The sequence below is a fragment of the Ambystoma mexicanum genome, chromosome 2p (assembly GCF_040938575.1).
Source record: "Ambystoma mexicanum isolate Mex_15411 chromosome 2p, UKY_AmexF1_1, whole genome shotgun sequence".
NCBI classification, from domain to species: domain Eukaryota; kingdom Metazoa; phylum Chordata; class Amphibia; order Caudata; family Ambystomatidae; genus Ambystoma; species Ambystoma mexicanum.
In genome coordinates, this window is record NC_090923.1 from 634,318,184 (window position 1) to 634,345,126 (window position 26,943).

The window sequence follows — 26,943 nt, forward strand, 5'->3', positions numbered from 1 at the left end:
ATAGTTGTTCCAAACCCTGTGAGACTTCTAATAACCAAGACCCCCAATTTCAGAGCTACCCAATTTTACAAACTATTAAGTATCAAAGAATCTCCCACTGACAGATGGTCTATCCAAACTAAAATGGGAAACCGGACAACAATTTGATAATGCAACTTGGGAACTACTCATGTCCAAAGTCAAATCTATCACCACTTCCACTAAAATATCACAACACTTATTTTTCTTTCTCCATAGAGCCTTTGTCACCCCATTGCGATTACTTAAAGCTAGACACGGTACTAATGGGAATTGCTGGGCCTGGATTTAAATCCAAGATATACCAGACCTCTATCTAACAAGGCAGAGAAAGCTCTTGCTTCCTTTCTTAAATCTCGCAAAGAGAAAGCATTCATTTCCAGTATCAAAAACGCCACAGGTACTAATGTCTCTAGCACTAATGAGATTGAGGTTTTTTAAAGTCTTTTACTCCAACCTTTACTCCCCGGATGCAACCATCACTCCTGACCATCTGCACTCCTTTTTCCATAACATAAGCATAGACTCCTACTCCAAAGTAGGCCTTAGTTGTTTTTGATGGTCAAATATCCACTCAAGAAATCACTTAGGCTATCAGTTTCCTACATTCACATGTTTTTTCAATGCCCTTTTGTGCACTCGTTCTGGCAGGACATGTGGCCTCTGTTTAATACCATTTTTAAATTAAATCTTCCATTAACTTTCACAAATGTGTTTCTGGGCAGCACCGCCCTAGATATGAAGGAAAAAAAACTCCTTTCATCTTTAGGATTTGTTTATTGTTATTGCCATCAAAGTTATCACAGGCAATTGGAAAAATTCAAAATAAATGTGTCTGTCAAAGGCTGGTGGAATAAGGTACGTCACATTCACAGACTTGTACACTGCTTAGCAATTAGTCTCGATGATCGATTTAAACAGGATAGTTAATGGACTTATTTCACCAATTATCTTACCTTTCACAACAGGTCTACACATGGCTCTTGAATATCAAATGTTTTACTGCTTCCATGGATGATCTGAAATGTTTAATTATTTAAATCTATCATGAAATTGTCCCTGTCCCTCCTGTGTTTCCAGTCTATTGTATTTGTGACCCCCGTGTTGGTTCAACATTTTTATTACTACTCTGATGGATCGTTAGTTACCTGATAAGTCTTCATGCATCATTTATATATATTCCATTGTTGACAAATCTGTTTAAATTCGAATGTTGTCACTTATCTATGTTGATCCAACCAACTGTGTCATCTATGTATTCTCAATTCTTAATAAAAAATATCCAAATAAATGGTACAACAGGATTACACATGGTTCCTTGAATCCTTAGTGATTTTTGTTCGGGCTAACATTATGGCAATAAAATGTCCTGCTTCTAGGTCTACGACTGTCCTCAAACCTCTCTTGGATTGAGAACTGCCATACCAGTACTCCCTACTGCTGGGATAAAAACATCCTCCCTTCAATCCATTTGTAAATGTATTGCATGTATGGTTATATGTATGAGATACAGGTTTGAGTTTATTCCATTCACAAACCACATTACAAACTGTTAAAAGCTGTCAAGTATGCAAGGCACTATTTGCATAACTGGTATGCTATGTGCAGCACCCAGAGGTCTGTTGTCCTAGTTCTTCCTGTGTTCCATTGTTTTGCTGTGTGGACTTGCTCAATTACTTCGTCTTTGGAAACCTGGAAGAATGTCTCTGGACAAAGTCCTTCCTTAAAAATGCAATCAGTTTTTTTTTTTTATCATCCAAAATGTCGATCAGTCAAAGGGAAGCAGCTTCAGAATTGTTTCACCAGCAAAAGTATAGGAACACTGGTGTGAATCCCCAGGAGTATTTGATCTTTTACACAGAGCTTGACGATTCAACATTGTTACAGACTTCAGTCAGTGCCAGCAAGAACAAAATCTCAAGCCCGTTCCATTGGTCTAAGCTTTCCTTATCTAGTTACCCAATTGAAAATATCACAACGCGAACCAGAACAGGGCTTGACATTTTTCCAGGATATGGACAGGGGTGAAGCTCAATGGGTGAAATTTCCCTTAGATGTCCTAGAGTTTCAGACAATATGCATAGGACAGAGAAGCTTTGAGCTTCAGTGTCTTCCAGAATTTCAGACCATATTAACATGGTTTCTCCTCTCGATTCAGAATCATCCAGGCAGTTGCCTATTTTGAAGATCTGTTTGATCAGTTGCTGTGAACCATTTTGTTGAGAAGCAAAGTTGTCTTAATTACAAAATCCTTAACTGCATCTCTGAGCAAAGAAGTGGCGTATGCCAGATCTGTGCATAGTTTCATATCAGATTAATTGTAGGGACCTACATCTTTTGCATCAGGGCATACATCGCTGTTGGTGAGGGGCCTCTGTCACCTATGACATTCTAGGGTTCTTGGACCTGCCCTTTTTCTGGTAGGCCATTTGCCCTTCCACCAAGGAAGAGCCATAACTTGGGACTTGATCTTGCCTCTGCCACTTATTTTCAAAGTTCCTCCAAATATTTACTACTACATCCTGTCCCCTTTCCTCCGGAGCACTTGTCAAAAAGCATCAAAAATTAAATTTTTATGTGGGGGTACCGCACGTGGCTGTAACTCCGCCCTCCTAAGCTCTGCCCACGTATCGCCGTAAAGTCCTTTCGTCCGCGCGGTCAGGGCTGGGCGCACTTGCATCACTGGCAGTTTTTCGTTTTGGCTCCAATTGTCCTTCCTTCTTGTTACGGTTCCTTGGTTGCCAGTCCTCAGTCTATGCCGGAGCATCTGGAATTCGCTTCCTGTTCTTCGTGCAAGCGTCGTTTCGCAGGGGCAGATCCTCATCCTGTTTGTCTAGAGTGTCTAGGTCCGGAACATCGTCGGGACTCGTGCCTTTACTTTGAGTCCCTCTCCGTTCGGGCACTCCAGCATCTTCTTCGGTGGGAGGTTGTGTTCAGTGCACTCCTCCACTGCATTTGCAGCTTTTCATCGACGAGAAAAAGCGCCCAGTGAGTTTTTTATTGTTCTGGGAACCCCAGCCGGGGGACTCCTTCCCGGGCTGCTCTACGGCCGGGAGGGGCTCTAGTAGCTCTGTCACCAGGGGCCTAACAGGCATACCGGAGATTCCGCCGAGGGTTCTGACAGACCTGCCAGTAGCGGACATTGTTCCGAGGTTCACATTCACAGTGCTAAGGTTAAGCTCAGTTCGGCTGGGTGTTGGGATACCAGGGATCGCCCTGAGGCATCTGGAGCTCTCCCCGCTGATACCAGGGCAAACCCTGAGGTCTCCTCTTCGGGAGTTTTCTGTACCGAGTTCCAACTCGAGGCCCCTCTTAAGGGAGCTTTACATACCAGGTTGAAACCAGGAGGTTCCTCTTATGGAGGCTAAGGTCTGTACTGACAGATCCGAGAGGCCTTCTCAGAAGGTCTTGTGGGTCAAGTATTGCCCTCAACCGTCCCATGCTTAGGGTCGTGGTGGTACCGGTTCTGTCGAGGGGACAAAGAGAGGGGGGGGGGGGGTCACAGACTGCATTCCTCTGGTACCGGCTCATCCGAGGTTTCTCTGTGGAGGCTAATTTTGAGACTGGTTCAACAATATCCACTAACATCCGAGACCACCCAGTACCGTCTCTACCGAGGATCCTTGTAAGGCTAGAGTGTTACTTAAGTCCCCTGACTCTCCCAAGGAGACAATTGCCTCAGCTATGCATGTGACGCAGTTCTCTTCGGTTGGCGACAAAATGGCAGCCCAACCCTCATGGCCTATGGTGGCCATTTTGGATACCTCTCCTGCACCTATGTTTCACAACGTCTGGTGCTGGGGGCATTCCTTTCAGGGCCGAGTAGCTTTTGACACCGCGTGGACAACAAAATCCGTTCCACCCATCTTTCGATTGGCGTGCGCAGGCTCTGCTGCCTCATGCAGTCATGCTCCGCTCCACTGATCTATGTTGACCCAGCCAGTGGTGGACCCTCCTTGTAACTATCCTCCTTCCTTTCGTGAGGGAAGACCCGCTTACGAGCGGTTTCTTCCTCTCGTAACACCTAAGCCCTCAGCTGAGAATTAGGTTTTTTTTGGGAAGTTTCAGATGCTCATTCACTGACCCTATGAGGATGTATTTCAAGCATCTATTCATTATTGTTCCACCTCCGGCCGGTGCTGTTCCGATTCAGGTGGTGCCATTCCCTCCAGCGCTTCCTTCTGGACCTCTTCCAATCCTTTCTTCTCTGCCCCATTGTCTCCTATGGAGGGAGGACCAGGGCAATATTTTAAAACCTGAGTCGGTAGGTGTGGGGGCCCAGTTTTCCGTCCCTGCCTCGTTGGATGAGCATCAAACAGATGAGGACAGCTAAGAGCAACCCCGCTCGGTGAGAGCATTCCATGACCGTGAGGGGCTTGTGAAGCTCTGTTACCAGAGATCCCCTGAGGTGCCTCAAGGGAATAGGTGCACTAGTGTTCTCCGAGGGTCCTTCAGAGGACCCGCCTAAATCGTTCCAAGGTTCACCATTTGGATGCTAAGGTTTAGCCAGGTTAGTCTGTGGCATGGATACTTAGGTTCGCCCAGAGGTCGCTGTTCCTAGTGCTCGTCACACAGACCCACGGCTCCAGGCCCCTCTTGAGGGAGCTATATGTCACAGGTTAAAACCCCAAGCTTCCTCTAAATACAGTACCGACAGAGTTGAGAGATCCTCTAAGGTTCCTGTGGGTAGGCTACATTCCTCAACCGTCCCACGCTCAGGGTCGTGGTGGTACCAAGTTCGTCTAAGGGGCAAAGCAGGCAGTCAAGCAACATGCCTTCCAGTACCAGCTCTGCCGAGGTTCGTCCACTGGAGGCTAATCCTGGAACAGTTCCTAGGATGTCCACTAAACACCCTAGATCTGACAGCACCGGCTCGGCCGCGGATCCCTCTTTCAAGGCTGAAGTGTTACTTAAGTCCCCTGAGGAGACAGTTGCCTCATTTTCTCCTTGACACAGTTCTCACAGAGTGTTGACAAAATGGCGGCCCAACCTCATTGGTCTTCAGCGGCCATTTTGGATACCTCCCTTACACCATCTTTCATGACGTCTGGTGCTGGGAGCATTTCTTTGGGGCTGAGCAGCTTTTCCACACTATATGGACAACGGAAACCAGTTGATCGGTCCTGGCAAAATCTTCAGCAAGGCCCTTATACACAGAGGTCAGGGTCCCAGACTCAGTCGTCCTTTGGATTCAGGGGGTTTCAGGGTCATCTGAAGCTTCGGTTGGTGGCCCTGCATAAACCGGCAGCAATAAGGTGCTTGGGTTTTCTCTCCGCCATCAGCCTCCTCTACAGGAACAGGTAGTCTCCCTGCCGACAAATCACCCAAGTTATTTGTGAGTCTCACGAGACTCCGGTGGGCTACCCCACCCTTGGAGCAGAGGTACAGAAACTTCTATACACCAGTCTTTCACAGTGCTCAAACCCAACCAGGCTGGCCTGCGCACAATCTATTCAGGTTGATCATGCCCTGCAAAATAAAGTCTTCTCTTCGGAAGGGCGACTGGCATTCCCATGTGGAGCCCGCATGTGAAATATCGCCAGTACTCCGTGGGAGCAGAAATTTGAGTACTCCCTTTTTGGTCTCAGCTCTGAGAGACGCACCAGAGACTCCTCCGAGGGCCCCCGCAGTGGGTCTGTCAATACTGGATCTTCTTCCGAGGTTCCCCATTTTGGGCTAAGGTTGAGCCCAGTTCTGCTGTGGCTCTGGATACCAGGGTTCACCCTGAGGCTTCTCCATCTGGAGTTAACAGTTCCTGAGTCTTGGCTCGAGGCCCCTCTCGAGGTGGCTATATGGACCGCGGTTAAACCCGAGGTTCCCCTTCTTGGGGCTAAATCGGACAGCAACAGAATTGAGGGTCCCTCATTGGGGGTATTGCATGTAAGGTATATGGCTCAATAGAGGCTTATTCTGGGGTAGCCACTAAGGTATCAAGTAAACACCCTAGATCTGCCAATACCGGCTCTGCCGAGGTTCCTTGATTCAAGGCTAACATGGCATGCAAGGCCCCTGAGGAGACTATTGCTTCACTTGCTCCTGTGATGCAGTTTGCCCAGGTGTGTGAAAATGGCGGCCCCAACCTCTGTAGGGCACGGCGGCCATTTTAACTACCTCCCTTACAGCAACAGGGTAGTGTTACGCTCACCTGACTCCCACGGAGGCGCAGGTCTGGTTTGGAGTGTTGTTGCTTCTTCTATGGTGAAGCGCAGGACCCGGAAGATGGACTGGACCGGACCTTTGAATCTGGCTTGTCTGGCTCGCAGGAATATCTTTCTGTATGTGAAAAGGGAGTATTAACAATCTGCGGGAGAAAGTATAAGCCTCCCGCTCCCTTCTCACCCCTCTACGAAACCCTCCTGCGACCCCCACGTGAAGTCTCACCTTAGGGTTTGAAAGGTTGAGCTCTCCATCCTGCTTCTCATGCAGGGGCGCGTTGTATCCAGTTACTTCACTGGGATTTTGATTGTAGAGGGTTCAAGTTTTGTTTTCCCGGTATAGTACCGTAAAGATTCTGTTAATGAGTATGATTCCGCAATAATAATTGTTTGTTGTCTCTTTTTCAGGTGCGGAAACTATTCTGAGAAGAGCTGTGGAACCGAAGAATGAGAGACTGGTGAGCTTGATGCGAGTTCTCAGTGTCCTTGTATCAATGCGCTCACTAACGCTGATGTCTTTTTTCCCCATAGGGGCTCGGGTCCGGAAATGCCTGGATGCGGCACCGACCCGAAACAAAGATCAATCCAGAAGAAATCAGGTAAGTCTTTAATGGGCGTTGGGTAACGTCTTTTCATGCGCCCACTAACGCTGATGTCTCTTTTTCCCCTTAGGGGCCGGGGTCCGGAAATGCCAGGATGCGGCACCGACCCGAAATGAAGTTGGAATAACCCAACAGGTAAGCTTTGTAATGGAAATTAAGGTTTCCATGTTTTCTTTCCCCTCTCACCTTTATTCTTGTCTTTTTCTCCCTAGGCGCGGTGATGTGGCTGCGAGTCCAGATGTCGCCGTAGAACGTGGTGGTACCTTGTACAGGTGAGTGAGATGCAGCGCTGCAGCGATCGATGCGATATGCTTTTAAATGGATGACTTCCTTTTCAGGACCGTCGGCGAGATGTCTCCGGAATCCGCATTTAGTAGGTAAGGACTCTTCTTTACCCTTTTCTCTTCTCTTCTCTCTTTGCAGGTGTACCAGGATGCTGGCAAGAGTGGCAGAAGACAGAATGCAGGAGCAAACACGGTGAGCGCCCAGCTGCTAGATGCAGAACAACGCGAAGCGTGATTTGCTGCTTGGGCGTGGCTTAAATAGCCTTCAAAGTAGTTCCAGGTATGTATCCTTCCTCTCAGGTATGTATTCCTCCCCTGACCACACCCGTGTGGTTAAGTAGTTCCAAAGATAAAGTAGTCCCATTCAGGCCTCAGGAGGCCTGGATTTTGCAGCATGGTCTGCATCAGGTAAGTTAACACTAAGCACCTTTAACACAAAGTCCCCTTTTATGAGCCTGGCGCCTATGGCGCCAGGACTGTGGTCCGATATGAGCCTGGCGCCAAAGGCGCCAGGACTGAGTCCAAAGAGCCCCTACTTGAGGCTGTTGTGACTTCCCTTGAAGACATGATGTCTGCCTCTGGGGTAGCTGGGTCTTGTCTGGCACCTTGGAGGTAGGCATCATGACAGGTAGTTCATGGTCGGACAGACAATTAGGTGGCGATGTTTTACTTCAACACGCAGGTTGGCACTGGGCCTCCTCTCCTTGTGGATCTTGCATACAAATTTGGGCTGGGCCATCCAGCATATTGTTTGGCTCCAGGCTGTACACATCCCAGGACACCTCAATTAGGACCACAGATCCACTGAGTCGCCAGTCGGCATCTGTTACGAGGGGACATGAACAGTATTGTCCTTTCCAACATTTTCCATCCATTCACTCCAGAGGTGGACCTCTTTGCAACTTCTTCAAACAAGAAACTACCCAAAGGTTGCTCTGTAAGCCCAGGAGCACATCGAACTGCACTCTTCTGTTCAAGGTTCCTTGGTGGCCAATCAGATTCTGTTTTTCGGAACTACAGCATATGTCGATACTTCCCCAGTCAGATTGCTGCAGATTCCCGACCTGTTTCATCAGATGTGGAACCCCTCCCCACAATCTTTCAGCTTGGTGGCCAGGGGCCCCGAGTTCAGACCGTTAACAGTTCGATCTATCCGAGGACGTCTGCGCATATCCAATCGGCCAGGAAGCCCTTTATGAGGGGCCAGTACTGGAGCAAATGACTCCAGTTTTACCATTGGTGTTTAGCTAAACAGCTCAATCCCAGGCAAGCTTCGGTCGACACCGTTCAATCTTTTGTGTCTCATCTGGCAGTTTATGGCGTCCATGTTCTGTTATGCAGAACTTATTTATCTACTATTGCAGCCCATCTGTCCACGGACAACTTTTACTTTTCATTGACTAATCCAGTCATCAAAAGGCATTTTGTGGGTCTTGTCATCTCTTCCCACCAGAGCGTTATGCTACAAGCCATTTGAATACATGGCCACTATCAATCTTAAAGTACCTTTCTTGGAAGGTTGCCTTCTGATCGCAACAACATCGGCAAGGCGAGTAAGTGAGCTTCAAGCTCTTTCTGTAAAACATCTGTTCCTCACTTTCCACAGGGATAGGATTGTGCTTCACTTTCATCCTTCCTGCCTGCCTAAGGTGGTTGCCGATTTTCATTTGAACAAACTGGTCTTCTTTCCTGAACTGGCATCTGATGCAGAGTTTTACATTTTTTTTAAAAAAAAATGCTTTTAACACAACTTGCACATCAGGCAGAGGTGCATGGCTAGTAGCCATGTAGAGAAGAAGTACTTTCCGTGAGCTTCGACAGATCTGTCTAATTATATGCTGATGCTGCCATACAATAACTAAATGCCATTGACATATCCCAAACACTACGGATAGGCGGCTAAAGATATAGAGAAGCTCTGTGTAACGTGGCTTTGCTTACGAAATCAGCAAATTGTACGAACTGCATGGTGAGGAGGAACGCTGCGGCGAGGGACGAAAATGGTGGCCGCGAGCTACAGAACAAAGGACAAGCCGGCGTTGAAGCGAATTGCCTGCCAGTGGAGACCGCAACACCGCCCGACCGGGGGGCACCACACCCTGCTTACTGGAACCTCTGGGGGACATTAACTACAGCCACGAATGTTGCGAGCCATGCTGCTCTGAGTGAGGAGGGCCCGATAAGGAGCACAACAAAGGACACAGAACCTTCAGCGGCCATAACTGGGCAGCACCCGACTCAGATGCAATGGAGCCGGCGGGTGCACATACATTGTGCAGTGCAGTTGTGCCTGGATCACCAGGAAACGGTGTGCCCTGGATAAAGTTACTGCTGACAGCTGCAAGGAGGACAGCAATGGTGCAGGATTAACTGCGAAGAAGAGTTAGCAGATTCCCCCATCGCAGCACCGTTGGAGGGCAGAAACACGAGCAGGAGAAGACTTCAACGGATGGAATCACAGCGTTAAGGAGTTGGGGGTGCAGGGGCCCTTTGTGAACTGTACCGCCACCTAGCTGAAATGAGGCCCTCCCCCCCACCCCCTTCTCCACACCGGACGCCCCTGCGCAAAGACACGCAGACCATTGAACATAGTAGAGGTGCCCCCTCGCCACTGTGCCACACTCCCCACCCCCCCGCCGCCCGAGAAGGGGGGGGGGGGAACAAAAGCACGACAACTGCCTACAGCTCTCAACGTAGGCATAGGGGGTCAGCAAGCAGCACTATCGGGATATAAGGCTGAAGCAGGGACAATGAAATTGCATGCAAAACGTGGGGGACACAAGAGGGCTTCCAAAATCTGTGGGAGGCAGCCTGATAAGCAAATGGCCGCGTGGGGGCCTACAGATGGAGAGAGCAGCGAAGAGCCCTGAAAGAGTGGCAGTTCATATTGAGGCGCAGCCAGAAGGCCCAGGCCCTACCACATTAGCACCACACAGGCAGCACGGAATAAGGTGATCACTCCACAGCTATGCTGGTGTACAGGACACCACAGATAACAGGAAGAAAGGGCTGCGAGACGACCAGGAGTGGCACACTAACACCACCCCAGCTGTACTCACAGTGCTTCTGACACTACTGGCTGAGGTGAGGACACTAGAGTCGTGGGACCGCAGCTAATACCTGAAGGGGTCAGGGACAGCCACAGCACTCAACTTCAGTGAGAACATCGAGGAGCGCCCATAAATAATGTTTGCCACAACACAGCCCCCCTGGACGCTGGCTGCTTGCAACGTTAGCCAGGAAGGACTAAAAACATCCTATAGCGCTCAGTAAACAAACTAACATACACCCTGCACTTAGGTACAACAATTAGCGAGATGACCTCAAAAAGTGGTAAGGCCAAAACAAACAGACCACGCTGGAGACTTTCACATCCAGTGTGACAAACAAACCAAAAACAGCCAACGAAGACAAGAAGGATCAGGCCGCAACATCTGGAAACACGACGGAACCAGGAAATCAGATTCTGGAAGCCATTGTGGCGCTCCAAGAAACTTTGGAGAACAAGTTAGACACTTTGGCTACAGATCTAAGATTATTAAAACAAGATGTCCGTGCCATAGCAGAGAGAACAGGCAAACTAGAGGCGCAGGTTTTAAAACAGAAGCAGGGACACAGACCAGGAAAGAAGTCAACACACTTATGCAGAAGGTGAAGCAATTAGAAGACAGAGCTGAAGAGGCGGAGGGACTAACGCACCGAAATAATGTTCCAATTATTGGCGTGCCTGAGGGAATTGAGGGAACAGATCCCACCAATTATGTGGAGAATCTATTAATCCAGGAATTTGAAGCGCAACACCTCACACAAGGTTTTACAATTGAAAGAGCCCATCGATCCCTCGCCAGGAAACCACCGCCTGGAGCTTCACCTAGACCTATGATAGTTAAGGTGTTTAACTATACAGACAGGGAAAAAATATTGGCCTTTGAGAACTGGTGGCACGATCCAAAGAGATTCCACGGAGATTGGCATATACCAGGACTACACCAAGTTAAAATGCAGCATGCACAATTCATCTATATGAAAGCGAGACTGAAGAAAGCCAGGCTGAGATTATACCGGCCAAAATTGAAAGTGCTCTTAACAACAAAGCGCTATTGTTTGAGACAGCAGCAGAGGGGATCAAGAACTCTATGAAGGCAGCACTGGCAGGATTTGCTTCCAATAGCGCACAGAGAATGAGATAATGGCGAAGCAGAACTACATCAGGATATAAATGGGATATTGTATAGATACTAAAGTGGCAGCGAAAATTGGTAAGGCACAGGAACAATACTGGGGCAGCACCGATCTCTGGTAGAGGGACGTGACTAGCTGTCCACTACCTTCCCCAGAAATAGTTTTGGGCATTATATTTCGCCCGCCCATAGGGCACCAAGAGACTAGTCGAGGGACAGGGTCAAATTGAGCGGAAACTGGGCAAGTCCTAGTAGGGGTTGCTCTGCTGGACATGTGTGTGGTTGGTTTGCAGTTGGGGGATGGAGGAGGGCAGGGAGTTGATGGGACGGGGGGGGAAATGAGGGGTTCAGACCGACCCTGGGCTACAATACACACTTGGATTTACGAGGACACCACTAGACACGCTAGTCGCATGATAATTTGGGTCTCCAGACGCTACAAGGTGAAGATCATGACATGGAATGTTAGGAGACCAATTATGTCAGGTGTCGCAGAATAAGAATGTATTTTAAGGAGGAATAGGGTAGGAATACCGCTACTGCAGGAGACCCATCTGGACGCACAAAAACAAATGCATCTAGCGAAAGCATGGGGAGGTATACTTGTGGGCTCCACGTATTCCACTTACACAAGAGGGGCCTAAATTTGGATGGACCCAGCCATCCCCCTTCTATGAAGTTAGGATGGTTTTAATACAAGGAATGCTGGAAAACTGAGAGGTTTGTATAGTAAATACATATGCACCAAATCATGACGCCACAGTGTTCTTTCGGTCTCTATACATGAGACTGGGCACCTAGAGACTGTCTTTGGGGATATGGGAGGGGGGATTCAATTGTACCATTGACCCAACCAAAGACCGACCAGATGGCAAATACAAAAGACCATCCCCACATGCCAAAGTGTTAGCCTCACTGATCCAACATTTCCATCTGAAAGACTTGTGGAGGGAACAACACACAGAGTATTCCTATTACTCGGCCCCACATAAAGTTCACAAGAAAATAGATTACATGTTGGTGGGGGCGGAGCAGGAACCTATGTTCGACGATGCAAGATACTTAGCGAGGGTCCCATCAGACCACGCCCCTCAGTTATCTGGACGGTGGCCGCCGCTAGGCCTCCCACACCCGCATGGCGACTTAGGAGCGAGGCACTGCTAGATGACGCATTTTGCGATCATACACAAAAAAGCACATTAGACTTTATAACTACGAATGAGGAGATTGTAAAGAAGATAGGCACAGTGTGGGAAGCGTACAAGGTGGTTATGAGGGGTGAAATGATAGCGGTCTCAGGGGGAGCCCAAAAGTCTATAGAGAAGGAGATGGTGAGCATCGAGGAAGAACTGCAAGTCCTGGAGGGAGAGACACGGGCAGATCCTGAACATATAAAAAGGGAGGTTGGGCTACGACAAGCTTGCTTATCACAAATGGGACAGGCTGGGGAAGCTTAACTATGCAAGGAGTAGTGGGGGAACTCCAGGAACAGGGTGGCCCTATGGAAGCTTCAGAACCCGTGTGACAAGGGGGGTATAGGTCTGCCAAATTTTGAACTCTATTATCTGGCGGGGCAGCTGCTGTATGTGGCCAGGTGGCTTTCGGCTGAGGACTCGGCAGAGGCCAGGCTCCTGCGAAGGGACTCAGCCCCATACTTCTTGAGGGAGGTGGTGTGGTTGAGTAGGGACAAGCTGGTGGGAAGAGGGCGGCTACTGTGGCTGGGCTGGGAGGTCTGGCATAGAACGTGGAGGATGATGGGGAATTTGGAGCCGTACTCCCAGCAGGCCCCATTGGCGGCGCTGTGTGAGAACGATTCTCAACTACACGAATCGGTCTGCAGATACTGGGAACCGGTGGGCTTAGCCACCCTTGGGGACATATGGCAGGAAGGGGAGGCAGTGGACTTTCAGAGATTACAAGAAGAGACAGGGGTGCATGTGGGCCAATATATAGCCCACGTTAGGCTTGTAAAAAAGGCTAGAGACAGGTGGCCCGAGACAGTGCTAGCCGAGGAACCCGATGCCTCCCTGGAAATGATGTATGATGTGTCGGAAGGTGGACACGAAATATCAAGGATATACGAGCTTCTGCGAGCAAGGGTGGGAAAGGAGCTGCTCCAACTGAGACACGATTGGGAAGAGGAGGTAGGAGGACCCATGACATACGGGCAGTCGGAGAGGGCCCAGATGTACCATAAAAAGGTGTCTGGGAACGCGAGATTCCAACAACTTCAATTGTACGTGACCCACAGGGCTTATTTGACTCCCAGGAAAATTGCAAAGTTTGGGGGACCGGTTACGCAGCAATGCCCCAGGTGTGGGGAGGTGGATGCAGGGATGCTGCACATGTTTTGGGCCTGCCCGGAGGTGTACAGGTTTTGGGAGGAGGTTAAAACGAAACTGATTGGTGGGGGAGTGGTGCTGGACGTGGAATCAGCCTGGTCATGTATGCTCGGGTTGTTTCCTAGACCCCGACATGCAAAACATATAAGCAAGATGAAGGACTTGGCCTACGTCCTAGCCAAACGCAGGATTGCTATGGGCTGGAAGGCGGCCCATAGACCTAGGGTGGAGTTATGGTGGGCGGACCTCCTAAGATGGGCGGAAGCTGAATCTGTAGTTTGGTTTGAAGCGGTCACCAGGGGGGGCGAGGAGGAAGTAGGGTCCCTGCTGGAGTGGTGGCGGCAATTGGTGACTTCTATGGCGAACCCACATCAGAGTAAGGATGAAACAGAGGATTCGGAAGATGAGCGCTCAAGTGTTATGCTACCTGATAATGCTCCCGTAGAAGAGGTGGGGGAATTGGCTCTAGTTTAGGGGGGGGGGAGGGGTGGAGTTGGGGTGTTATGATGGAAAATGTGATGGTCCAATGATGTTTTACATATGGGAACAGTTGTAATGTGTTTTTTTTTGGTTTTGAAAATAAAATAAATTTAAAAAAAAAAAAAAAAATTGCAAGGAGCTTGATAGGAGCCACGCACAGAGGGTCGGGGGGTAAACCGAACAGGATGCCCATATGCTCTACTGGTATACACGCAGGTGGGCATAAATGTAGTTCTCTCTGAATATTACTGCACACTCTACGCTGATTCCCCATCAGCGGCAGAAAGTGACAGAGGATGTCCTGGATGCTATAAGGCTACCCAGACTAGACAAACCAAGCGGAGGTGCTGGAAGGGCCCATCACCCCCGAAGAGGTCCTGGGAACCATTAGGACGCTCCCCTTGGGTAAGGCTGACTGACTGCCGGGAGTTTTACAAAGCGTACGAGTATGCCTTGGCACCGCTCCTTGCCAAGGTATTTAATGCTACATATGAAGAGGGGATCCTCCAGGATACCATGCAGGAAGCTGTGATAATTCCACTCTTGAAACCCGGGAAAGATAGCACAGATTGCGGATCATATAGACCCCCGTCTATGCTAAATCAAGACCGCAAGATCCTCACAGCGTTGCTGGCAAATAGACTTAGGCAGGTGATCCCTTCGATTCACCAGGACCAAACACGATACGTGCCTGGCAGAAAGATTTCCGAAAAACTGCGCAGGCTGCACCATATTATGAATAGCGCCAAGGGGGCAGAGGAGAAGTGTGCAGTGGAGTCACTAGACGCCACTAAAGCCTTGGACTCAGTCCGTTGGAAAAGGCTGTATGCCACAACGGTAAAAATGGGGCTTGGGCCTAGCTATATGAGGTGGGTTAAGCTTATGTATACCGCCCCAATGGCTAGGGTATGAACTGGGAAGACACTTCGATATTTGGCAGCTGTACAGGGTCCCCCTCCGACCCCCATCTCCTATGTTATGTGTCATTGCAGCAGAACCGGTAGCTGCAGCAGAACCGGTAGCTGCCTATCGGAGCCAAGAATATTGAGACGCGGGCATTGAGATAGATGAGTGTCACATGTCCATGTACACTGATACGCTGTTATATTTGAAGAACCCGAGACCATCCTGCCATTTTTAGTGGAGGTGCTCGATTGGTTCCGCAAGTAAACAGGGATCCACATAAATAAGATCTAGTCATACCTTTTTCCCGTAGCAGCGATATGGGAGAGGAGCGAAAGAAACTGCCTGCTCTGCCCCTCCCGTGGTGCACAGACTCCTTTAAATAACTTGGGGTAGATATCCATCAGGACCCTAAGACAGAACATGCTTTAAATACAGTGGAGAATCAATGAACTTCTGGGGCAAGCTGCTGCAGTCTATGGTGGGGAGGGCTGCGCTCCTTAAAATGGTGGCACTACCTAGGCCCATGCACTGCTTCAGTAACGTCCCGTACAATATCCCAAGGCAGAGGGGAAGGCACAGGGTAGAGCTACATGTGTTAAATACCATATGAGAAAGGGGGGCTGAAAATACCAAACTTTGAGTTATATTTTCTGGCAAGCCAACTGCGACACATGGTGAAATGGCTGGCAGATGAGATTACAGTAGAAACGACACTTCTCCAACCGGCCATCCCACACATGTACCTTAGGGAACTGCTTTGGGCTCCCGGAAATGCAGTGAGAGACTGCCCATACTTGGTGAGGTTGGGGGTCCAACTCTGGAAGAGGACTTGATTGCAGCGACTATGGTGTGTGAAGCATGGGGAAGCACCACACCGAGGACCAGGTGAAAACCATGTGGGGTAGCTACATAGGGGACGGGGGCGTCTACAAAACGAACAACGGTTCGTGACATTTAGAGAATTACAAAGGATATCGGGTATACCTACAGGGCAATTCCGGTTACACATGTTGGTGCTGACAGTAATCATTGATAGGTGGCCAAGCATAAATGGTGAAGATATGGGGTGTGAGGTAGTGGAGAACCTGCTCAGCATTGCTGAAGGTGGTCACGAAATCGAGAATGTATGAAAGATTACTGGGGAGCACCTCAAAAGGCAGAACTAAAATGTAAGGGTAAATGGCCATTTCTACGTTCAAGGGTGCAGGTACGCAGGAGTGTCCCAAATGCAAGGAAATAGGGCATGGGATGGCCCATATGCACTGGGGATGCCGGGTGATACAAGGGTTTTGGTACCAGTTGACTAATAGAGCTGCCCTCGGCGGAATACACCTGGACACACAAACCACCGAGGCATGCATGTTGGGCAGGTATAGGAGTTCTAAAAACAAACCATTGAACAAACTGAAAGATTTTATGTATATACTGGCCAAGAGATGTATAGCCATGCGGTGGAAAGATGCGAAGGGACTGAGTGTTGTCAGATGGTGGGAAGACCTTGAGAAATGGGTGGCAGAAACGGGAGTGTGGGAAAACCTGCTCCGTGAACAGAAACTGTATATAAGCACAGACTTGCAACAATGGGTGGCATTGACGGTGCCCTTGTTTAGCCCACAGAGCGAAAACGCTACCATGTAGGAGCGTATAGTGCACAGGAAATACTATGGACTTAATGTATAATTTATGTGAGCGGAGTCCTGGGGCGGGATGGGAGTTGGGATTTTGGGGGTACACATGGTTGTATTGATGTACCTGTAACGCTGGTTTGCGGTGTTGGTTATGATAAAATAAAAACAAATTTTAAAAAAGGAATATCAGCAGGAATGTGCTGCAAGAGTAGGCAAGGGGAAGAGATCCTAGGAGAACCCCCAAGTCTACACAAACAAGACCCCTAGCTGCAGGAGGAGGACAACTGAGCTGCAAAATGAAACTTTCATTCGAACTTTCCATTTAAAAAAATACAAGTTCTGTAATAAGCATGTAATAATTCATAAAAATAAAAAAAATAATGCACGTTAGGCGAGCCCTGAAGTTTTACCTCGATAAGTACGCTCAGAAGCTCCTCACAACTCTCACATTCGGAGACCTGAAAGAGAAACCAGCTTCCAAAGCAACTATTCCCCGCTGGGTGGCCTCTTATTTTTCAGTAGCCTAAAGCATTCAAGGCCTTCATCAACAAGAGTATCCATGCTCATCTACTCCATGGCAAAGTGTCTGCTGTTGCCTTCCAAAGTATGTCCTTTGGGAGTCGAATCGGCAAGGCGGCTCCGTGGCCCTCCCCAAATCAGATTTACCCAAGGTCCAAGGCTGATGCCCAATTTGGCTAGGTTGTTAAGAACGTTTTCCTGTGAAGGGATTTTCCATCCACCTGTACTACCTATGGAGTGTGCTTGGGAATCTCCCAAAAGTATGGAGGAAAGAGGACGGGACAGAAGTATAACAAAGTTACTCACCGTAGTGACTACTTTACTCCTATAGTTCATATTCCCCTTTCCTCCATACGCCCGCCTGCCGTCCCCTCGAGGTTTCCTCCATTATTGCTTAAATGGTCTCAGACCTGGCGATAGAAAAGGACTGAAGGGCGAAGCGCGGGGCAGAGCTTAGGAAGGCAGGGTTACGGCCACGTGCAGTACCCCGCGTAAAAATAAAAGATGGCCAAAAATTCGATTTGTGATGCTTTTTGACAAAAGTGCTCCGGTCCCATCCCGAAGGACGGAATGTCCCACAAGTGTGAAGGAAATGGGACTATGGACTAGGAGCAAGGTAGTCACTATGGTGAGTAACTTTGTTAGATGTTGTCAGTGTTATGAATGAACAGGCTGCATACTCATAACTCCGTATGTATGCAGAGGTAAAATTGCTCAACTCCTTCCACAGCTATTCTGCACATTGATAGTCGGCAGGCACAAAGTAAACCTCACTATGTTTTACCCAAGCAACAAAAAACAGACTGGGAATGGGGAAGGCCTCATTTTGAACCCTGGCCACAACATGCCCTGGGGTCATACGCAAGTATGCCAGCTAACCCTGAGATCACATATGGCTAGCACGTCCATCAGCAGGCTCAAGAGCCAGTTGATAAGTCTGCAGTCAATTCAGGCAGGATAGTGAAAGGTCTACCCCAGGTTTGCAACCCTCCACAAAATGCGTGGAGCGTCCGATGCAGCGAAGGCTTTCCCTCCGCTCTGTGCAATCAGGGCCAGTGCATTTGGCTATGGAGGGTAACCATCCAGTTTCACAAGACAAGCGTATGGACAGGGATACACTGCAAGCATGGGCAGAGTAGGTGTATTTGTTCAGATTTCTTGGCGCACTGCCACCTCGGTGATCCTTTTCAGTTGTCTTCACAGGCAGCTCAAGCTAGCCACACCATCCTCGGCCACTATGCTTTTTTCATGGCAGATACAATTACAGATCTCAGCCCTGTGTGCAGGGAATTAAGCATGGGGACCCATGGGCAAAATGGATTTGGGTCTTTGTTTTTCAATCAGAAAAATAAAGATGACAAGCGTCAATTGGAGAGGCCCCACACTGGAAAGGCAGTAGAGCACTGTGCCAGATTCTCGGTCACAAAGAAAATTAGGTCCCAAACTAGCTGGACAAGTTACAAGGTGATCTGCATTGATCACACGTCCTGTCGAAGTCACTACTACAATAATGTGAGCGTTTCTTCCATAATACAAGAATTCTAAAAAAAAGTCAATAGGCCAGTGGTCGTAGGTAGCGATTACCTAGAATTGATAGAAAGCTGAGCACTTGGGGGGGCACCACAATCCAAATTAAAAGTGAGAAAAATGAGGGTTATTCGAGTATGGTCTATAGGAAAGGAGACGATCCATTCTCTGGATGCAGTTGGCATGGGGTGGGGAGGAGCCAACCTACAGTCACCACTAGATTGGGGATGCCAACTGTCACCTGCAAGGAGGAGTGATTGTGTGTTTGTCTGTTTCTACAACACCTAGGTTTTGGTTAAGTTGGACTGCGTATATTAAGAGCACTTCAGTGACTTATAATGTTGGCGCTGTTTAAACTAGGTCACAAAACACATTAAAGCAGAACGCCACACATCTGATTTTTTTGTTTAAGGTTTTGGGACATTCTTTCTGGAGCACAGGCGATCAATGTTAGAGCAAATGTTTTATCCATATCGCAAACATCGTACTGACTTAGAGCCAACAATGCTGGATGCATCATGAGAAACGAATGTCTAGTCGCAAGGGTTTTCTTGTGCAAATCCAGTGGATGGTGCCGGATCAGTGCCACAGCTCGAAACTAGAGACCAGGCCTACATAACAGCAGTGGCTTGGGGTTGCCCAGGACAGGTGTAAAGTCACCCTGTGCATGGCAGCAAGTCATGCGCCCCCTTCAGAATGTCCTGGGAGGCCAGATGTCATGCCCAGGGGCACGCCTCTACGCCATGTCACATGAAGTGTCCAGAAAAACCTAACTTTTTTAAAAGAATAACCATAACTATTTTAACTTTTTGTCCGCGTATTCTACATTTTAGTGAGGAAAAGAAATGCATATCAGGAGGGAAGAGTTTGGCTGCAGAGGAAAATAAACCCCCACAAACTTGCCAGTTATGGGTCCTAAAGTAAGTACATCTTCGCCACTACTAGTCCTGCTCAGGACGCCACACAACACGTACTTACCCACAGTTCTTAGAAGACATGAACAAAATGAGCCAAGGAGAACCCGTAATACACGGAGGGGTTAGGCAAACTTAATTTGATTTAAGGGCCAGCACAAAAGAAAGCCCAAAAAGAACTGGAAAGAGTTTTAAGTGCCGATTTTCCACGATAGTGAGCACAAATTGATGCACCATTGGCAGTGCAAGGTGACTGATGAGTTATTCTGGCTTTAGCAACCACAAGCGACTAATTATAGGGATGTTGTGCTGCAGGATAAACGTCCCTCTAATCAAAGTTCTTTCACTAATCAGTGTGGGGGGGGGACAAGCTTGAGAAACTTGTATGGTTACTTCATTTTTTTTTAATAGGAATTCTTGAACGTTGGTAACACCAATATTAAGCAGGGGACCATCAAGTGCTCCTAGCTACATCCCCCAACAAACATTTGTGCGACTTCGAACGTACTGCAGGTGTTCAAATATATATCAATATATTAGGTCTTCGGTTTGGCTTGTTGAATGCAGCAGTTCATATTATAAGAACGTTATGTAGTGTAGTGTTCTACACCTCAGCCCTCTTCAAGGTAGATCAGACAAGAGATTCTAGAAGCGGACCTCTACATGGTGAACACTAAAAATGGGAAGACAGTAAGCGGGTTAGTACTAATCCTTGTTGCACGGTTCACTCAAATTAAAAAAATAAAATTGGCTTCAACACCCTTGGCACAGGTGCTCTGGGGTTACACGAATCCCAGCCGACTTCCATCCGAGTTTTAAGGACTCATTTGCATTCAGCATATGGCAATGGAGAACATACTACAAGAACGAAATTGTGCTGGAGGGGTTAAACTCTTGTACATTTGGTAGGGCTGGTCAAGTAACACTGATTTCTGCAGCGAAATAAAGGGCCTACATTTTTTTTTTAAAGTCCTTTTTCTTTGGGATCTAGGAGAGATTCTACTGAATTTGCAAGTAGCGAAAACCGTCCCCAAGCAAAGCAATACGCCTTCTTTTCTAACAAACCGCTGCAGCACTACAAGAAAGGAAGCAACATAACATAATCCGTGGTATTAAAAGCTATAGCTTGCGATGGACCCTAAGCTGTTGCATATAGCAACGACCAAACGTACATTTCAGGCAGAGGGGCACTTGAATTAAGTATTAAGGTGAACTGGAGCCCCGAGCATAACGAGTCATTTTGGTCTTCCGGATACTTCTACGTTCCTAGAGTATTACAATCACTACGCACGATTTTAAATCCCATAGGGGAAAGAAAAAAAAAAACAAACTCTTGCTTCATCTTATAAAATGCTATTGGTGGTTGAAAGTGGCTTTTTTTTTTAATAGCACAACTTTCTCACTGGTATATTGTATTGCTCAATATGACGAGGCACTTCATAATTGTTAGCACTAATGTCATGAACTCCATATCATGTATTCTCGGATTAGTGCAGCACTGTTCTACCAGGAGATTGCGTTTCAATGATATAAGGTGGGTTCGATAGGAATAAGGTGGGAGGATGTACAGAGCCATTTGATTAAAGGTTGAGGGATTTTATCAGTGATCCTAACAATTATACAATTGCAGAGCAACATACATTTCTATGCACCATAAAGAAAGAGTTGTATATAGCGCTCTACAGAGCAAACAAAAACTAAAGGGTATTATTGCTTGATCACAATTTCTCGATGTATGCGAACGGAATTCCCGCCACGACACCCCCCGCCCCACTCTTAATACTCGATTACATTTTTCAAAGAACAACCACTCGACAGGCATGCATAACATGACAGCTGTTAAATTAAGTTTTCCAGAAAATTAGTAGATGTCATTGAGATTTTACTTTCAGCAAGAGCCACGTTATACAAGGACAATCAGCCACAGTAATCGGCAGTGATGCAAGTTAAAGCAGAAACGTAGAGAGCATTACACAACTAACCATGGACCCAAGTAACCTGCCGTTCCGATTTGAAACATGGAAGTAAACATTAAAAAACAATGCTGGCATATTCATTTTGTATATGTGATAAACTGAGGCATCCAAGAAATTGCTGGGCCAAGAAAAACTCAAGACTTCGGTATACAGATGAGACTGATACTTAAGACAGCTGTAGCATTTATTACAGCATAGATACCATGTTTAAGTCTAGCAGCATAAACAGTACCACTGTGCATAAAGTTGTCCAATTAAGATTGTAAATCGGTTGTAATGCAATTACCATTTCAAAATGGCCAAACTAATCATTAAGCATCTGCTCAGATTGAAATTCTTGTAAACGTCTGTTCTTTTTTTTGCACACTTCCGGCTTGCCCCTCAACCTCCCTAATTAAGGGAAGCACACCTACTTCTCTGTAGTAGCACTATATATAAAAGGACCTTACCTACTCCGCTGATCATGGTGTTAGCCTTCGGGTGGATGTTTTTGACTTGCATCACATCCTTTTTCAGACGGGGAGACCAGAACTGGGAACAATACTCCAGAGAAGGGAGGAGCACGGGCGCATGGTTTCTCATTCTTTAGCACTAGATTAATCCACAAAAGGCTCCAATGAGAAATCTACCGTAGACAATTCTACAACCTATTCGAAAACCCCAATGCTCCCGAATGTGCAGATGGATGGATTTAAAGTGCTAAGCTGCTTAGCCTGTATCTAGCTGGTCCGTGCGTTCAAGCAGATTACAGAACTTGGATTGAGCCAACCACACAACATGGAATGAAAATAAAAAATAAAAATTCGGAAACTCGGTCTACTGTACTGCAAAACAGAGAAATGGTGTTTTAATACAGTCTCTTTGACTATCAAATACATGTGTTGACGCATTTCGATTAACCAAAGCTACGTGCCCCGGCATGGATGGCTGGCTGTTTTTGTTCATCTCACGTGAAACCAGTTGAATTCAAGGTAAATTGGCTTTAATAATGAAGCTAAACCCGATATTTTTGTTGGTGTATTAGCTGACAGTTTTGCAAAAATTAAAATGGCAAGCTACTAGCCAGCCATAAAAAAAGTCACTTGCCACCTCAATTCTATACAGACGCCTCACCTTTCTTATATCGCCAAAGTGAAACATCACTAGCCAATGGTTAGTAGCGAGTGGAAATGTTGCACCATGCATGTGCTCCCAGGCTTTCCTTTATTCAGCTTACTGGTAGCAGTGGCCTATGCATCAAAGCCATAACAGTGAAGTAGCAGTGAGAACTAGAATTCAGGCTAGCACTTCAATCCTTAAATAAAGGATTGCTAGTTGGCACTTAGCAGTAACCAAGATGGCCACTTAATCACAAAGCTCTGGCCCCTCGTAGAAATCCTACCTGCAATCCTAGCGCTCTAGGCTCCATAGCGCCTCAGAGCTCTTGCATACACTCCGAGACCCTGTGGGTTCGCCCGGTGCAGTCATCTGGCCGCTGTATCCCTGCCTGGGCGCTTGCAGTCAACGTGTTAGTGAGGCAGAGGATGACCACTCTGATAACGGCAGTGGGTCTCACTCCTGCTGGGGCAGCTTGGTCAAGGGCCCTGGATTTTAACCTCCTACAGGTTGTAGAGAGGGCTGCCCGCCTACATCCCAGAGGAGGACCGGTGAGCAGGACCCAGTCGAGTCAGCTCAGTCGGAGGCACGCAGGAGGGACGCAGAAGCACGCACTGCGGCACCAACGCACAGCCGAACACAATGAAAGGTAGTGGTCAGAGCACTTCTCTTGCTTCCACGCTCAGAGGGGCTGCTGGTGTCTGGGACGGCAACGTGAAGTGCACAGGGAGCATAGAGGTTCCTGGGCTCTGGAGTTGGACCCCCCCCCCCCCACCAAGGGTCACAGATAATATCTGAGGTGGCCAGGTGAGCAGGACGGGGCAGTTGCGTGAACAGCAGAGTCACATCGCCAGGTCTGACCAGATTCCCAGCTGTTGGTGGTTGGAGCACCTCACGCTGCTGCACTTTAGGAGATTGCTTGAGTTGTGGGCTGCGCTGGTGGCAGAGACTGCTCCCTATTGGGGGCTGCTGTGGTGGCACCCTCACCCCTCTGCTGATGCGGCTGACTGGACTGCTGTCTGGGGTGAAATGTGTAGATCTTGCACCACAGACTGGTTGTGGCTGGGACTGTCTGCCTTTGTCCCTTTGGGCAGGCCCTTGCAAGGTGCCACCTCTAATGCTTCAGGGCCTGTGCCGTGTCCCGAAGTACCGACAAAGTAAATGGTGGTTGGGGTAGTGGACAGTAGGGCCCATGGAACAGTTTGTGGAACAAATACTTCGAGATCTGGACAATTCACCTGCCAGTTCATGATTGAAGCCAGACCGGGGCACCACACAGAACCATCAAGGCGCGGCTACAGAGACAGGGGTCGGATCCAGATATCCAGGGAGCGGGCGAGCTGCGCCATCGAGTCCAGCAGAGTGCATATTCATCCAGACTGACCAGGCCACTTGCAGTTTTTAACTGGGTTAAACAGCTACTTTGATACAGCCAGGTGCAGTATGCAATGATATTCCCCTTCAGACTCAGTTCAATTTGGGGGATACACAGTTCTTTACATTGCTAGAGGACGCCAAAATTGAATCTACAATAACCCCACAGGGATGCCGAAAACAAAAAGATGCATTGCAGGAAAAGCGGGGCAGAACCAAGAACCCCTGTGGTGGAAGAGGACGAATGATCATGTAATCTGAATTTGATAAGATCTTCTGGGGTCCAAGGGATGATGTGGCGCACCATTACTTCAGATAATCACGTTCCTGAAACTCCTATCCTAAGCCAGTCTTGAATCTGGGTAAGAGGACTGCTGTGCTGTGCATGGACTACGAATACCGACTCTGGAACAATGGTACCGTGGTCCCTGTGGACCAGTGTCGGAACGCCATTCCATGCCACTGCCCCGTCACCGGAGCTGCATACATTTCCACCGCTACCAACGTGAATATAGTGCTTAATATTCATGCTTTGTTGGGTGCTGCTCATGTGTGCAGAAGGGTTAATGAGCTGCTCACAACAACCCCCCTGCGCCCCTGAATTTTCAATTTTGGAGTGTCGCAGGGGAGGTGCAGGGGGGGGGGGCTTGGTGGTATGGGTTTCACTGTCAAGTTGGGGGTGGACTGTGGGTGGGTGAAGGTTTCTTTAACAAGGTTCTACTGTTGCATCAATGTGGTTGTACACTATACAAGCAGTTGTGTTCAAGGGCAGAGCCTATGACAATTGACCAAAATATTTGCAATGTATTGATATGCCATCTACGACCACATCGGCTCAGTCGACGCTCCTTAACTGAAACATACACAGTATCAACAATCCGGTGAAAGCCAGGAAACCGGTGGTCTAAATTGATTATCATACATCCCAGGTTGCGATGTTGCAAGTAACACATGCAATGGTCGCTACCCATAATACATTGCTCCCATGTGGGGGAGAATTAGAGCTTACACTTCATATTCGTTGCAAGCGTTAAGAGCAATCACTCTGATCCATCCTTCACTTCCCTTCCAATTCGCTCACTCAGTAGTGGACCCATGCTGTAGATTCGTGTTATTGCAGGGCAAACTGGCAGGCGCCGTCATTGTCCCAATTAACACGTACAATCCTAACATAGATGACCCAATGTTTGTTACGCAACTGGTGTCCAGTAGAAGCCTGGGGGGGGCCTCCCAATGATATGGGGTGGTGACTTCAATATGATCCTTCACATGGACCTAGATCGCTCCACCAGCACGCACAGGACCCCTACCGGCGCCACTAGAGCCATTGCACGAATTATGGAGCAGCTCCGATTGACGCCATTTACCCACAGGTCAGACAGTACATCTACTACTCCTCGTTAGATGATCTGCCCTGTGTTGACTACTGGCTGATCGCCTTGCTACTTGATCAGTCAAATGTGATATTACCCCACACCTACTCAGATAACACTCACTTAGAATAGGAGCAGATTGCCCTCCCCGCCCCCTATGGAGATTAGCCCCATCAGTAGTGTTGGATACTTCATTTTCAAAGGTACGCCAAAATATCTCCCTACATTTTGATGCTGGAATGGTCTCTACACTTTCCACATATTGGAAAGTATTTAAAGTGTACATAGGAGGGGTGTCGCCGACTACTTCTATAGGCACGCTAAAGTCAATACTGGAGGAACTTAATGCAAGAGGACAAGTACGGTATGTCGAAAACAAATACAGAATTAATCATGCAACAAGGTTGTTAGATGATATGAAGGCCGAACTATTGCAGTTCCATGATCTTGCGAGCAGAGAAACACTATGCGAGTAGAGCCGCAGAGGCGCGTAGATACAGGTAGGCAGATAGGCCAGCCAGAGCACCATCACAGGCCAGCCATTAGCTGGAGTATTGGCAACAAAATGTTAGTAAGAGTCGGAAGGCAAAATCTGTGCAGACAATGCCTCCATATGTATAGCCTTTGGCAAGTTCTATGAAGATCTGTACTCTAATAAGGATACGAAGACCGCTTCAGACAAGGTCATACTTGGACATTGACTTGCCGCCTCCAACACAAGTCAGTAGGTCGCTGAATGCACCATACACAAGGAGGCAATTGATGCTGCAATCTCAGATCTTGTAAGTAGCAAGGCCCTGGTCTCAGATGGGCTTGACGCTGAGATGTAAAGAGTATGTGCACATTCTGCAGCGTTGCTGTTGACTATGGACAATGATATACTATCTCACACGTTATGGTAAGCAATCAGATTTAATCACCTCGTTAGTATCACCTCCTGCTGTATACATTTTACTTCTGCCTTGCATCTCCTGTTTATCTGCATTACTCTGTAAATACCTGTTGTAATTTATGTCATGACCATATACTATTAAAGTACATTTGATGTCGCTCATGACCATTACTTCTGTTATTCCTGTATCCAATTCTTGTATAACCTGTAAGATAAGCACCCAGATGCCTCAGGGCTTGGCTGCGCTTCAAAAATAAATACAAAATACAATCAGAACGGTTTTGTTGAAGCCAAATAAACCGACAGACAAGATGGGAATCCTACCGCCCCACTATCCCTCATTAAGAGGCACCAGAATCTTTACCAAATTCCTCAGGAGCAGTCTGTTGCCCTTGATGCCACATCTAATCTATCCAAACAGTTGGACTTGGTTCCCACCAGGTCCATTGCTTTGAACTTGAGACGCCTATTCATTATACGCTTGAATAATCGATCCAAGTACACGCTGTAGCCGCAACTCTTGATGCAGAAAAAGTGTTTGATAAATTATCTGGTATATTCTATTCTCGGTACTAGACTCTTTCCATCTGGAACCTTATTTCATCAGGTGTGTGACTGCTGTACTCCAGGCCCTCTAGCTAGGGTACAAGTTAAAGGGGTTTGGTCCTCAACAATCC

General features: G+C 47.7%; 1 protein-coding gene across 2 annotated transcripts in view; it reads right to left on the reverse strand.

Moving 5' to 3' along the window:
- RHOA (ras homolog family member A) overlaps positions 1-26,943 on the reverse strand; it is a 457,527-nt gene that overhangs the window by 330,374 nt on the left and 100,210 nt on the right. Inside the window, exon 1 of one of the 2 annotated variants that reach the window (XM_069644165.1) lies at positions 21,982-22,139. The exons of the other annotated variant lie outside the window; for it this stretch is intronic. Within the exon in view, the coding sequence (XP_069500266.1) occupies positions 21,982-22,114 (133 nt within the window). The 5' untranslated portion in view covers positions 22,115-22,139. Of the gene's footprint in view, positions 1-21,981; positions 22,140-26,943 lie in introns of those variants that run through there. 2 annotated transcript variants of the gene reach the window in all.